Consider the following 14,999-nt stretch of genomic DNA (forward strand, 5'->3'; position numbering starts at 1 on the left):
TTCTCGAATACAAGGATGATATTTTTAAAATGTATTTAAATAAGGAATATTATAATATTTGGTGGCTGGTAAATTGTAAATGACCAAATCTGTTATTTATACTGTGATAAGAATTTTAAATTTGTATTAACAATTGTTTTTAAGCAATAAATGTGCATAATATAAATAGTTTTTAATCTGTTTTATTTACAATAATTTAAAAAGAACAATTACAAAATGTATTTCTGTTTAATGTCGTATGTCTTATAAATATAATCTTTCAGGCTTATAATAGTGAACAAAGTGAACTTTACACTAAAGGTTTTTTTGGGATAAGATTTATACTTATAATTTATTCTTTGGTAACCATTTTTAAATCAATTTTGTTTACTAGGAAACATAACATTTTTAGATGAATTAAAACTAAAATAATGAAAAAAAACCGTCACTGATAAAATTTATTAAATAGAAATTATTCATGTTGTACTAAAATTAAAAATATGAAACACAGTTTATAAAATAAATAAGAATACATTTAATATATTTTTACAAACATTATAATTAAATAATTTATTACACATATTTTATTTTATTGCCTAAAATTATAGTATTTTGTCGTCTACCTGACTTATAAGGTATTATGCTATGAACCTGATAGGAACAATAAACTTTTTTACCCTCAAATATTTTAATTAAATATGCCAACCTAAATTTAACCGCGTCTAACCATACCTACTTGCCCAATGCCCTCTGTATACCCTAAAATGTAGTGATTACTATTCTATAAAGATAATCTTTGTTGTGCCTAAAGGTAAACATTATAGAAAACTAATAGAAAGATTATGGAAAATATCTAAATATAACTAAATTAATTTTGAATACAATTAATACAATGCATTGCTTGTTTATACTTATAATTAATCAAAGATGTTAATTTAAAATAAAAATTAAAAACAATCGAAACATCAAATGATTTTTTTCCTTGTTTGGATTGAATGAAATTTTAATACATTTCCTTTGATGAAAATTACAAATGATGAAATGAAACATATCATTTACTCTTAACTATAGTTTACTTTAACAAATATTCTATACAATAATATTATACATGTATTGTATGTGATTCTGTTTATAATATTATAAATATTACGATATCTGCAAAAATGATTTTTTTACAATTTTTTAAAGTTATAAACAGCCTGTTAATGTCCCACTGCTGGGCTAAGGCCTCCTCCCCCTTTTTGAGGAGAAGGTTTGGAGCTTATTCCACCACGCTGCTCCAATGCGGGTTGGTGGAATACACATGTGGCAGAATTTCAGTGAAATTAGACACATGCAGGTTTCCTTACGATGTTATCCTTCACCGTAAAGTACGAAATGAATTATAAACACAAATTAAGCATATGAAAATTCAGTGGTGCTTGCCCGGGTTTGAAACCATGATCATCGGTTAAGATTCACGCGTTCTAACTACTGAGCCATCTCGGCTCAGTATCTGGAGCGATTGATCGACTTGTGACGTCACATCGCCCAACGTCAGTCGCTCGCCATACAATTTCGCCTCCATTTTCGCGTTATTCGTGATTTTATTTATATTTCGGTTAGTATGAAAACAAAAAACTTTCATATATTTATTATACAGTACCGAAGCATACTTCAACAAATAAAACTCAGGAAAAATACTGTTTCCATATATTATCAACGAAAACAAGTATGTTCGTGATGAGCATTATAGATACTTACACTAGTGCCTTAGTAGTAAAATTATTCGTATTTATAAGTTTTTAGTTTGAGGAACAAGCATTTAATTTTTACAAGCTAGTTATAGTTATTCGTTTGATATAAACATAATTCAGAATGTTCGTAATACGGCCTCGATACGTTGAATACAGATAGTGTTGTCATAAGATTTTGTATCGATGAAAAATGCATTTCAACGTTAATTTTAAGTTTATTGTTAATCTTGAAGATGATTTGTTAACAACGCCGTAACGCCAATGGTATAAGTTGAAAAAATCCTTAATGTACTGTGACCCATTAAAATTAATTTTTACCTTATTATGTTCCTTTGAATTTCAAGTACGTAGTCTAATATGGTACGTATGATACAAATAAAATCAAATAATTCTTTATTCTAATAGGCTTATAAGGGCACTTTTGAATCACCATATCACAGTTTTGAATTATATGTACACCTACCACTGGTGATCTTCTAGTTTACCTGATCGATGGGCAGAAGCTGTTGAGCTTAAGAGGCTATCTCTTGGACTCAATTACAACAAAATTAGCAGTTAGTCTGGACATAGAAAAAGCCTTTGATTGGGCTTCGCAGGAAATAATGCAACTGGATCACCAGTTTTGCCAGATCAGACCATCAAGGTCGTCGTCGACGTATTAAAATGTCACCTTTTGTCATATCCCTTGCCCCTCATTTTGAGAATACCACCTCGCTGCCAAATCCAGTATCGGGACGTGAGATTCCGCGGTCTATTGGAAGGTAAAGCCTAAGTTAGCCTCTAAAAGCTTTGTTTGCTCAACAAGGTAAGACAGTATTTCATGTTAGCTCGCCCTCGCCTAAAATTCTACAAGGCGAAAATTCAGACCCACATGGAGTACTGCTCTCATCTCTGGGCGGGAGAGATGTTGGATTACTCTGCATCTTTAATCGCATCTTTTACGGAGAATGCTTTGAGGAACTGTTTAGATTAATCTCAGGCGCTGAATTTCACCACCTGACATCGCGTCTAAATTCTAAATTCCATCCATACCATCTCGATGTCTGGAAATCCAAAAACGGTACAACGCTATTTTTAAAGCAATTCTGCCTCGCACAGCCACTCTGCCGAAGCATATTTCTCGGCGACATTTTCGAACTGTTATGAAACCTTCAAGAAAAGATAGGCTCTTCTCATTCCTTAAAGGCTGGCAACGCACCTGCAAGTACTCTGGTGTTGCAGGTGTCCTTGAAGAGTGGTAATCACTTACCACGGGTGAGCCTCCTGCTTGTTTGTCCCCTTTTTAAATAAAAAAGGTTTCTTACAGTAACAGTTCATTTAATTACAAGTAGGCTCTTCACATCGCTATATGATCACTGCCATGTTTGCATCCTTCACCTTCGAGATTGTTAATTTTATTTGCACTTTCATCACAAGAAAAATTTATAATAATATGCCGTGTATCGTATCTATCACGCCCCGAATTGTGTATATAAAATTAAAATATAGGAAATGTATATTATAGAATATCGATATAGAAATATCGATATTATCTTCTATCGAAAGCGGAAAGCACAAGTACATGAAGAGTACGGACTTATTGCCGATCGCAGTTATGATCTATCTGCATTAACAAAAGATTAAAACAAACAATAATAATAAGCTCACTAATATATTTCGCGTGATTTGTGAAAGAATCCGTAATCATAAGATCGACTTTCGGTAGATTATTGTTAGCTGCGTGAAAATACTGCTCTTATTTAAGCATAAAATAATATATTAATAATTGTGTAAACTTTCTTAATTTCGAACGTATTAAAATTCAAACACTCTTCTCCGTCTTAACAGTTTTATTATTTTAATATAACTCAATATTATCCACAGTGGTAATTTAATTTGTTTCACAACAAAAAAATTACCGTTCCTCTTTTTTAAAAAACCAAACAATGCGAGCTTCTTGCTAGTACTCAACTGACTAATCATAATATAATATTTTTCGGAACCGGTAGTCAAAATAGAGCTACTAAATAATAAAAGTACGAATATTTAAATATACAATATAAAAAAATAAACAAGCAAAAATCACGTTTTGTAGTAAATATGACAATAATATAAATTATAACTTATTAAATTCTTTTCATAATGCAGACTTATTTTATGAGCACGGCTATTCTTTACAAAATGCTCAATAGTTATTAGAAATTACACTATGTTTGTTTTATGAAGCTAACAATTGTTACTTTTATTATAAGTGAAAGAAGGGCGTCAAGTCACAAAGAGGGAGAAAAATAAATACGAAATTATCAACGCGCGTGTCACAAAAGAGTCGCCCGCAATAACGATTGAGTGAAGTGACGTCAGAGTCAAAACTCGGACGGAGTAAGAATTATATGAGAGCGCCTAAATTGATTTACTTATAAAAAAAAGTTTACATGACATAATTATATTTTTTTCACGCATGTTATTATAATCATTTAAACATTATCTTAACACAAAAAAATAAAATTTTTATAAATTTACATCTTCCTAATCGTAGTATTGGCAATATTTCATATTAACAATCTTGTCATCTTATTGCCTAGTCTTAACATTTAAAAAGCTCATATTCATTTCATTTAAAATAGAAATTACGATATGGCTATAATATAATCCATATAATTTATCTAGCAACACCTTAAAATTTCCGACCAATAAGAAGATATTTTAAAAGTATAAACATTGATATACTTGACCAATGGCAGATCCTACATTATAACCAATGAAATTACGGTAACGTAAATATGTCGGACCAATCAGAAAGCGTAAAAAAGGCGTCAGTGTTCACCCGCCATTCTCTCGACGCCATCTTAGTCTAGTATTGAGCATATGATCATTGTTGTGAGCTCCTTGATAAAATTATAATAAAATTAGTTAGTGTTAACGATTTGTTATAAAAGTTGTAATTTTCGCAAGATTTTTAACGAAGGTTCACATTTTACATATTATTATAAGTGGATAATAAATTGAACATTGAATAAAGTCAAGTTTAAAATCGGTGCATACTCTTGCAACATCACTTGTTTATTGTGTTTTTAAATCTTCTTTTTGTTTTAATTTACAGTAAATAATGGCACGTACCAAGCAAACAGCTCGTAAATCTACAGGAGGTAAAGCTCCTCGTAAACAATTGGCTACAAAAGCCGCGCGTAAATCAGCGCCCAGCACTGGTGGTGTCAAGAAGCCCCATCGTTACCGCCCAGGTACCGTAGCTCTCCGAGAAATTCGTCGCTACCAGAAGTCTACGGAGTTGTTGATTCGTAAGCTGCCTTTCCAGCGACTTGTGAGAGAAATAGCACAAGATTTCAAAACTGATCTTCGGTTCCAGTCTGCTGCCATTGGCGCTTTGCAGGTGGGTTGATTTAAATTACCATGAGGTTGTATGATATTAAAATTATTACTTTTATTTTAACGATATGTAATATTCTTATAATGTTAATTTCAGGAGGCGAGCGAGGCCTACCTTGTGGGTCTGTTTGAAGACACTAACTTGTGCGCTATCCACGCCAAGCGTGTCACCATTATGCCTAAAGATATCCAGTTGGCAAGACGGATTCGAGGCGAACGTGCATAAATTAATTTTAGTGTACCTAATCATAAATTATTTGTAATTCGAATAGACGTTAATTCTATAACTCTTTATATTGATTGTCTCACTTTTTTTTATCTTATTAACATCGTAATCAATAATGTAAGGAGACAGCAGAACTGAATTTTTTTTTATAAATATGTTCTTATTCTGTAAGTTTATCTATATTGTGTGTACAAGATATGTAGCTAAATTAGAATACATTTTATTTTGTCATTTTCCTTGTCATCATTTGCAGAGTTGCTCATCACTGGTTACTGTGTCTTGTACAGCAACATAGTATTTGCCTGTATTTTAGTGACTTGTGGTATGTCTAGGTTGTAGAATAGGCAATATTGTAACCACATGAAAGGAAACCTGTGTTTAAGTAATTTGATAAATGCACTTATCGATAATTGTGTAATGAAATACTTTGGTGTTAATAAATATAATTAGAATAAAAAGTGGTTTTTATCTCATCTTAACTCAATCCCAATAAATAAAGAAAAAATAATGTATAGAACTCAGTTTGCAATGGTAAGTTAGTTAAATTAACCTTGTCATTGTTGATATCAAAGTACGATCTTTGTAAGATACGAGTTTTTATAATTTTTGTTTCCCTGAAATAGAGGTGATTTTTTAAAGAAAACAAAGCAGTTGATAATAATAATTACATTTTAACTACATAAATATACCAGTTACTATTTAAGAATTAATTATTGTGAAATAATTTAAATTTACTATTAAGCTTATTCCATCTTAGTAAACTCGCTCGCTTTTGTAAAGAAAATAAATTACTAGAGATTTGTACTAACTTAGGTTTTATTTTACTGTATCTACTAAATTGACATTAATCTTAAACTATGCTGCAACCTTTGATTCTTCTTCTAGTTCTTTTAATCTCTTTTCTATGTCTTCTACACTTTTTCCTTGTTCCTTGTTAAATCTATAACTTTGTAGTAACTGTTCCTTTTCTAAGCCTTGTATTCTATCATATAATGTTTTGTCAAATTCAAGGTCCACATCGTTTTCCTCTCTAAGTATGCAGAAATAAATAAGGAATACAGCAACACTTCCTACCACACTGAATGGCTGATACCAAGGCATGCTGTCGGGTGTTGTTTTTCTAAATACTGATTGTACATTTTTTTTTGCTGCATTACTTGTAGAAAACTTAATTGGTTCATTTTCTCTTATTTCAGTGCTATAAAATCTGTGCAATCGTTTTTGTCTGATGAAATTTCTGAAAATTTGACTAAATGATAAAACAAACCATGTAAATATATTCGAACATAATCATACATAAATAAAAATAAACAATGCACTACAAAATTAAGTAAAGTGAAGGTTACAAAAATTAAGTAATAAATTCTAGTTATTATTATGTCATTGAGTATTATATAGTATACTCATATCAACATATTCTTTTAATGTCAATCTAGGATTTAATAGACCTACATTAATATTTTATATCATGAAAATAAGTTTGACTGCCTAAATTATTAATGCATTAATTACAAAACAACATGATAATATTAGTGTTACAATATATTGTGACATTATAACATATTCGTAATACCTTAACAGATGTAGATTCTTACTCATGTTGATAGGTATTTTTAAGCTTTGGATCCTGTCTTGTATTTATGATAGTATATCCATAACCATAAGACAAATTAGATTTAGTGGCATTTGCATATCCTTTGACTTTATTTTGACAGTTTAACAGCTGATAATTGATACTATTGTCAAGGAGAATAAAATAAATAGGTACTGAAATCATTATTTTATTGGCAATAATACAGCTTTATCTTGAAAATATAGTTTTTATTATAAAATTTTTAAAAAAACAGCGTTTACTTATTTAATTCTTCAATTTTTTCCAGTGAATATCGAAGTGCGTTTTTGATGCTGGATAGAAATAACAGAGTATGAATAATCTATTATCACGTTATTGATAGTATAATATTTAGAAAATTAAATCCATATGAATAAGGTGTAACGGGAGCCTACCGAAGAAACTCTTCACCATTATCTGGTTCAGCTTTTAGTTGGTCACGCTCTTTTAAAGCGTTATCCCGTCTCGTAACTGCTTCTTGTAGTCGAATTTCATTATTTAATACTGGATTAGTATCTTCCTGTTTTACAACAGATGGATCGAAATAGCTCAATTCTAAAGAAGTCGGCTTAATAAGCAAAGCCCAAACGTCATAGTTGTCGGAAGTGGTGTGAATTTTTTTACAAAAAGAAGATCGCTGTTCCCACACTTTAGAAATACCTTCAATCTAAACAAAGCATAAAAAAGTTAAAAGTTATACAATATACACGCATTTAAGTTGGCCGACTGTAAAATTATCACGACTAGCTGCGTAGAAGCAGATATACTTTATAGGGACTACTGCTATCGAGGCACTACTACGATTGAAGTAATTGCAATGATGTACATGTAATTAGTCGAGTATTATTATTTCACAAGAGTATACACCCCGGAGAGTCGGAACTTCAGACTGAAGGACTTAGATCGTATAGTATAGTTATTTGTATTTTAAAACTCTTTAAAGAGCTACATCATTTGATGCTATACTAAAATGAAAACCGTACTACCGATTTTGCTCGTAAATTTTCTAGCTCTTTATTGCGTACGTGTAACTGTGTAGTTAAAGATTCACGGCGTATTTTCTCTAATATTGCTTGTGTACGCAACATAGCAATATTTTTCAAAAGCGTTTCTTGTTTTTGCTTACATATTTCAACTTGAGAAACACTTTCACGGATTTCTTTCCTTAGAGTCATTACAACTGCATCGTCTGGAAAATTATTATTAACATTAAAAAATAAGTGAAACAATTAATGTAATGAAATAATTAAATGTCTATTTTTATATTTAAGTACATACTTTCTCGCTTTTCTTTAAGTTTTGCCTCTTTGTCTTGTTCTTGAAGCTTGATTTTTACTATAGTTGAACCAAGAGAATCCTCCATTTTTTGCTGTAGAAAACAAGTTTAAATATATATTTTTTATTTTAAGGAATTTTACACTACCTATACCTAATTGTTGTCGCAGCACTTTTTTTATTACCTATGTTTTTTGTAATAACTGTCTATGTAGTCGCGATCGCATTGGAATTTGAGTTTACGCTAAAAAACATTAATGCTCATTTGAATGAAAAATATTGTGATTTAAGGTTTCTTATACAAATTATATAATTAAATAAATGTTTTTATTTTAATAACAACTATGGTATTGCACATGTAAAAATAACAAACAAAATCATTGGGCAACACTTATTGCATCATAATGTTTGTTCAATATTATTGTCGTTGCCCGGGATATTTAAAAAGTAAACACATTTGTGATTTGATTTTCTAACTATAAAATCAATGATTTTATTCTCTTTGTATAAAGAACCTTTATTATTTTGTTTACGAGATGGAAAAACCCGATAGTCAGGGATATGTTAACATAACGTGGCCAAGTAAATCTATTCCTCATGGAGGAATTTTTCATACAAGGACTGTAAACCCATCAGCTACACAACAAGATTTATTAAAAGGTTTTAAATGTGCTTATTTACTCTAATATAAATATTAAATTATTTTATTTAATTAAAATCTAAATAATATTGTACAGTTTTACTGGAAGAATCTAAGCTGAGTATTTCCCAGCGTCAGAAAAGTGCATTTACTTTACGCCAGGAAGATGAATTTAAGAAAAAAAAACCTAACGTAGAAGTTCCACTTGTTCGACCGCGAACCTCACGTCGTCGATCGCTCTCTGCAATAAGGGAATCGGAATCTCTTAAAGTTGAAATGTACGGTACCAATGTTGATAATATGTTGTTGGTTTTGGAGCTAAATTGTTATGCTTAACAATAAAAATATATATTTGTAAATAGATATTGTCCACTTAAGCGAGGAGAAGATCGGGAGAAATTAAAAGAAAGACTGGCCAATACGATGACTTATGGGGATGTGGAGCAGAAACCGCCAGCTCTACCGCGAGTTCTTAAGCAAAAGCCCATTTTACCCACTAAAAAAGAACAGTGGAATGATTGTATGTTGCTGTATAAAATATTTTGTTTTGAATTGGTAGAAAGAGATGAAAAAACTATTTTAATTTTATTTTACATCACTTTATTAATGTCTCATCATAATATATAAATAAATATAATTAAGCTCAGTTATTAATAGTATAATATTAAATATTTGACACATTTCAGTGGTGACTCAAATTCGAGAACGCGCAGAATGGTTAGCAGATATGGAAGATCTAGGGCATGCTGGTCCACATAGAGAACTGATTAAGGATCAGATTGCTGAACGGATGAGAGCTCTTGACGCTATTGGTGTTGACAGCTGCTGCTCATCTGCCAGATCTACTAGATCTGGATTCAGTGTTGTTCCAAGTGAGCATAGTGACCGATTTAATGGAATCAGTAAGTATACTATAGAAAAAATGTGTTAATTTTATAAAGTAATAAAAATCAATCAATTATGACAATTACAGAATATTCAAAGGTGTCCAACAATGTACAAGAGCATCGAAAACTTAAAAGGAATACCACGAAATTATCAAAAAAAATTGAAGAAAATGTTGCAGCTTATGAACAATTATCACCATTACAATATTCTCCAAGGCGTCGTGTATGAATTCTATGTATAATAAATCTTATAACTATCAAACCAAGGTAATCTAATGACATACCAAATCTGAAGTTTTTTTAATTAGATTGTTTTTAGAATATTTTGGTTATAATTTCAATAAAGTTATTTAATTTGACAAAACAATTAATATATTATTTATCAATAACAATTATCTTTGACTTTTCACTATTAACTTCAGAGCTTGCTTTTCTTTTTCTTGATTCTATAACTTTATTTCCAATAACTGAATCAAAATCTTTGGGAGCTGGTCTATCTAAATGAAATTCGATATATTTTCTTAACGGCATTTTCAAAGTAAAGTTGTCATCATCAATTGCTTCTATATTAGGGCCCTTCTTTATGTAAGCAATAGTTGTATAGGCTGTAAAATGAAAATCTTCAACAAGATATCCTTCTACAAGTAGAAATGCTATCACATCTTCACCTACAGACCTTGAAAAATTTGGCTCTTTGCCTTTATGTCTAAGTGGAACTGGTCCCTTTAAGTACCAAGCATCAAGTAACTTTTGGGCAGTAAGTTTTGTATCTTGTATGTGAGCATTATCAATAATGCCAGCCAGTATTTTACAATGTTTTTCCAGACTTATTTCTCTTATATTTGAGTTTGGATATGAGCAAACATCACACATTTTGTTACAATCAGTATCACCCCAATCTTCATCAAAATGTTGAGCAATTAACTGTCTTCTACATAAGATTCCATTCAGACAATACTTAACTATGCCATATAGATGATCTATACTGCCGACTGCAGAGAATACCATGGTACTCAGTTTAAAAATGTCCTGCATTCTGTATAAAGTAAGACATTCTGCTCTTTTACCATCACGTCCAGCTCTACCACTCTCCTGATAGTAATTCTCCATTGATTTACTGATGGTGTGATGTATAACAAACCTGACATCTGGTTTATCAATACCCATGCCAAAGGCAACAGTGGCCACAATAGCCTGATAGCTTTTTTCATGCCACTTCAAATGTACTTTGGATCTTGATTCTGCTTCCATGTTTGCATGATAGCAACCCACTGACAAGCCTCTCTTTCTTAGTCCTTGAGCTAATTCTTCAGAATCTTTGATACTATTAGTATAAATAATACCACTTTCTCCTTTGTACCTATATTTCAAAAGCTTTTCGAGTATTGTTAAGCAATCTTCCTGAGATGTAGGTTTTTCTAAAATTTTGTAATATAAATTGGGCCTATTAAATGTTGATTTAATCACCAAGCAACCTGGTATGTTAAGTATCTTCTGCACATCAGTTAATACGTGGGATGTGGCTGTTGCAGTTAATCCTAAGATCGGAATTTTGGGAAACATATTCGACAAAATTCCAAGGTATTTGTAATCTGGTCTAAAATCATGACCCCATTGAGAACAGCAGTGCACTTCATCAATAGCAATTCTTTGCAATCTACCTTCAACATAACATTTTTGTAAATTTGACATAAATCTCTTACTTTTTGCAAGTCTTTCAGGTGTAACATATAAAAGTTTAATTTTCGTATTCTTATCCTTTAACGCATTTAAAGCTTTAAATGTTTCGTCTTTTGGACTTGTACTTGTCATCAGCGTTGCCGGGATTTCTCTGTTCTTTAGTGACCGCACCTGGTCTTCCATCAAGGAAATTAGTGGTGATATAACTATAGTTATGCCGGGTTTAACAAGAGCCGGAAGTTGGTAGCAGAGACTTTTACCGGCCCCTGTTGGCATTACAACAATTGCATGTTGACCAGCAAGTGTAGAATTTATAGCACTCAATTGTTTTGGTCTAAATGAATCTATTCTAAAAACGTCATTAAGAGTTTTCTTAACATCCTTTGACCATTCGTACGTATTTCCAGCCCAATCAACATTAGCTAATGACTCTGACTTTATTTTGTTTATGGTTGTTTTTAGTAAAGATTTCTTCTCGTGCAATTCGCGTTGTAAATTTTTCCATTTTAGTAACTCTGCATCGATATTTTTTAACTCTTTATCAACCTCTTTCACCTCCTTTTCTAAATCTTCTATTGATTTCATTTTATATATTACATCTTTTGTTTTATATGTCAAGTTATGTATTATTTGTTTTCAATTTAAAATTTATTTGCGAAAATACTTAAAGTACTTCCAACACCGGCTTTGAACGCAACTGTCAACGTCAAGTAACAATGAGTTCAATCACAACGACACTTGATTAAATCGAATAGTTTGACTGTTGTCGTTTCGTTTGTGATGATATCATGATGATCACACCCTGAATACTAAAATAAAATACATAAACAATAGTAATGGGTCTTGGAACAAATGATTTAGTCTATGAAAAAATATTTTAACTTTGTATGTTTCAATAAAAATACGACTTTGCTATGTTTTTGAGGGACAGATTTAATTTTAATACTTTCAAATGTTACGACAATTTTAAATACATACAAAAACAAACGTTTATTGCATTATATCGTAGTACAAATGGATTACGTAATACTCAAAAGAAAAGTTTATAAACAGAATCTATTGTTGTTCATATTTCATTATCACAATTCGTTATTTTATGATCATTCAAGAATCAAATTTGGACAATGGATATACATATTTTTATCATCACGCTGTGGGTTTTAATTATACCTGGTGATTTAAGTGATTGTGGACATGTGAAATCATTTTTAAATTGCAACAAACGTTTTCCAAAAAAGAAATACCGACCTTTTTATCACATAACAACGCCAGATGGTTGGATCAGTAATCCTACTGGATTTACCTTCTACGAAAGGCAGTATCATATTTTTTTTCAATATTTTCCATATAATGGAGCGTGGAACCACATGAGTTGGGGACATGCGGTCAGTGAAAATTTAATAGACTGGATCCATTTTCCGACGGCATTGATGCCAAAAGACCATTACGATAGTCATGGTTGCCTGGCGGGTTGTGCACTAGTTTATAAGCATATGCTCACATTATTCTACACGGGTAATGTAGTGTCAGGTCGTGAATCATTCCAAACACAAAATATAGCCATAAGTGGTGACGGTATGTATTTTCAAAAATATTTATATAATCCAATTATAAGAGAATCTACGAGCGGAATAAGAGAATTCAGAAATCCTAAAGTCTGGCGTTTTCGTAACGTTTGGTACATGATTGTTGGCACAACATCCAGCGAAAGTAGTGGTCAACTAGTTTTATATACCTCTGGGGATATGTTTAATTGGGAATTAAATGGCACATTGGTTAATTCATATGGAGATATGGGCTATATGTGGGAAAATCCAGATTTATTCGAATTAGACGGCTACCATGTTCTTATCCTTTCAGCCCAAGGAATACAACCAGATAGTTGGAGGTTCAGAAATTTGTATCAGACTGGATATATTTTAGGAAATTTTAATTATATTAAGGGTCAGTTTGATGATATGGAAGTCTCTATAGCTACCTTTCATCAACTCGATTATGGACATGACTTTTACACCGTTAAAACAATGCGCGCTAAGGATGGCCGAAGATTATTAATAGGTTGGCTTGGCACGTGGGATACTGACTTTATTGAATCTACTTTTGGTTGGGCGAGTATGCTGACGATGGTTCGAGAATTACGCATAAACAAAAACGGTAGAATACTAATGACACCTGTCGAGGAAATAATTCAACTACGGGGAGAATTAATAGAAAACGCTTGGTACAAACCTGGTGAATATTTCCAAGCTGAAAGTAAATCTTTCGAGTTAATAGTAAATTCAACTTCAGTATTTTTAGACGTTGAAATTATATTTGAATGGAAGTATGGTGGATTAACTATTGGATATTCTGCAGAACATGGATTCATCAGTATCGATCGAGGTGGTATTGATGGTGTACGAAGAGCGTATTGGTCGCCCATTGACTATGTTCACTTGCGAATTTTCGTCGATTCCAGTTCAATAGAAGTTTTTTGTGGAGATGGTGACGTTGTTTTCTCCAGTAGAATATATCCAAATCAAATGCGTATACGAATAGCCGGATATTCTGAAGTCCACATAATGCAGTATAAGCTACGACCAAGCATAGGCTTGAATAATAAACTAAAACAACATGTGAACAATGATCTGATATACAACAACTCCTACATATATTAATTAATATTCATTACGTAATGTAACATTACAAATAATAGATAACGGTAACGAAGGCGTTTCAATTCGATTTTTTTTCGAATACTTTATTATATTGATTTTATTTAAACAACAGAATAAACCAATTTATTACTTAACGAGTGTTTAAAATGTATTTTTATTCTATTTAACCCAATTTCTCATAACGCTATACTATAACCTTAATGAATAAATTATTCTATGCTTACAAAAATTTTAATTATAAATTGCACAGAAAATATCCTAAGTCCGTAATATATCTAACAGGAAAATATGAATTCTCTTAAATAATGAATAAAAAAATCTTACGTTAACGGTAATACTTTACTGCTTTCCCGAGAAATGTTATCCAGGGATTTCCGTGTATATAACGTACCTCACATTGGAGTTTCCTTTATAGCAATCAACTTAATTTTGTTTTTATTAAATTTATGATACGCATTAACAAAGTCTCTTTGGGAAATACACATAACTTAAATTATCGCAATCAATTAAATTACATATCGATTTAATTTGGGTTTTTTGTTCGAATATAGTTACATTAAATTATAAAAAATTACTATAAGTTTTCAAAAAACGAATTAAATTGCCACATTATTTATAGTTTTTTTTTCATACTTATATTATACATGATTTTTTTACGGTTGGATGAATTAAACGCTAAATAAATGTTATAAGAACAAAGTAAAAAACCGAAAAAGCTTTGTATCCTACGGGCCTTTGTGATTGTATGAAACAGCTTTTTGTAATAACTAATAAATTCACCCACGTAAGCATCTCTCGTAAATCTACAAGGAATAGATGATTTTGCATAATACATTTTGTTATAGTTTTTTTTTTACATTTTAAGATAAAAATGTTTTATAAGTTTCAACTTTATCATTTACGAAATAAGGCGTATATTAAAGATTGAACGATAAATTGCTGTG

At 31.2% G+C, this 14,999-nt stretch overlaps 6 protein-coding genes across 7 annotated transcripts; 3 read left to right on the top strand and 3 right to left on the bottom strand.

Annotated features, from left to right (window-relative positions):
* The first annotated feature begins 4,501 nt into the window (after nucleotides 1-4,501).
* On the top strand, nucleotides 4,502-5,762 carry LOC126770867 (histone H3.3A). The gene is made up of 3 exons (XM_050490474.1): nucleotides 4,502-4,659; nucleotides 4,795-5,082; nucleotides 5,176-5,762. The coding sequence occupies exons 2-3, from the start codon at nucleotides 4,801-4,803 to the stop codon at nucleotides 5,302-5,304; spliced, it is 411 nt and encodes a 136-aa protein (XP_050346431.1). The 5' UTR covers nucleotides 4,502-4,659; nucleotides 4,795-4,800; the 3' UTR covers nucleotides 5,305-5,762.
* Nucleotides 5,763-6,096: 334 nt separating this feature from the next.
* Nucleotides 6,097-7,030, bottom strand: LOC126770738 (uncharacterized). Of its 2 annotated transcripts, none has more exons than XM_050490266.1 (2): nucleotides 6,878-7,030; nucleotides 6,097-6,541 (listed from the first exon to the last, which is right to left on the bottom strand). In XM_050490266.1, the coding sequence occupies exons 1-2, from the start codon at nucleotides 6,901-6,903 to the stop codon at nucleotides 6,160-6,162; spliced, it is 408 nt and encodes a 135-aa protein (XP_050346223.1). In that variant the 5' UTR covers nucleotides 6,904-7,030; the 3' UTR covers nucleotides 6,097-6,159. The 2 variants fall into 2 exon arrangements, with proteins under 2 accessions (XP_050346223.1, XP_050346222.1); XM_050490265.1 differs by having other exon boundaries at nucleotides 6,097-6,553.
* A 115-nt stretch (nucleotides 7,031-7,145) lies between these two features.
* Nucleotides 7,146-8,281, bottom strand: LOC126770924 (uncharacterized). The gene is made up of 4 exons (XM_050490536.1): nucleotides 8,195-8,281; nucleotides 7,903-8,105; nucleotides 7,312-7,583; nucleotides 7,146-7,209 (listed from the first exon to the last, which is right to left on the bottom strand). Exons 1-4 carry the CDS (start codon nucleotides 8,277-8,279, stop codon nucleotides 7,155-7,157), a joined length of 615 nt encoding a protein of 204 aa, XP_050346493.1. The 5' UTR covers nucleotides 8,280-8,281; the 3' UTR covers nucleotides 7,146-7,154.
* On the top strand, nucleotides 7,661-9,947 carry LOC126770923 (UPF0193 protein EVG1 homolog). The gene is made up of 6 exons (XM_050490535.1): nucleotides 7,661-7,826; nucleotides 8,704-8,851; nucleotides 8,929-9,109; nucleotides 9,194-9,351; nucleotides 9,518-9,733; nucleotides 9,805-9,947. Exons 2-6 carry the CDS (start codon nucleotides 8,728-8,730, stop codon nucleotides 9,945-9,947), a joined length of 822 nt encoding a protein of 273 aa, XP_050346492.1. The 5' UTR covers nucleotides 7,661-7,826; nucleotides 8,704-8,727.
* On the bottom strand, nucleotides 9,437-12,085 carry LOC126770922 (ATP-dependent DNA helicase Q1-like). Its single transcript, XM_050490534.1, has one exon. The coding sequence runs from the start codon at nucleotides 11,981-11,983 to the stop codon at nucleotides 10,094-10,096; it is 1,890 nt and encodes a 629-aa protein (XP_050346491.1). The 5' UTR covers nucleotides 11,984-12,085; the 3' UTR covers nucleotides 9,437-10,093.
* Nucleotides 12,086-12,497: 412 nt separating this feature from the next.
* On the top strand, nucleotides 12,498-14,066 carry LOC126770864 (raffinose invertase-like). The gene has a single exon (XM_050490469.1). The coding sequence runs from the start codon at nucleotides 12,523-12,525 to the stop codon at nucleotides 14,053-14,055; it is 1,533 nt and encodes a 510-aa protein (XP_050346426.1). The 5' UTR covers nucleotides 12,498-12,522; the 3' UTR covers nucleotides 14,056-14,066.
* Nucleotides 14,067-14,999: the final 933 nt, after the last annotated feature.

This window comes from Nymphalis io, chromosome 9, assembly GCF_905147045.1.
Source record: "Nymphalis io chromosome 9, ilAglIoxx1.1, whole genome shotgun sequence".
Lineage (NCBI taxonomy): Eukaryota > Metazoa > Arthropoda > Insecta > Lepidoptera > Nymphalidae > Nymphalis > Nymphalis io.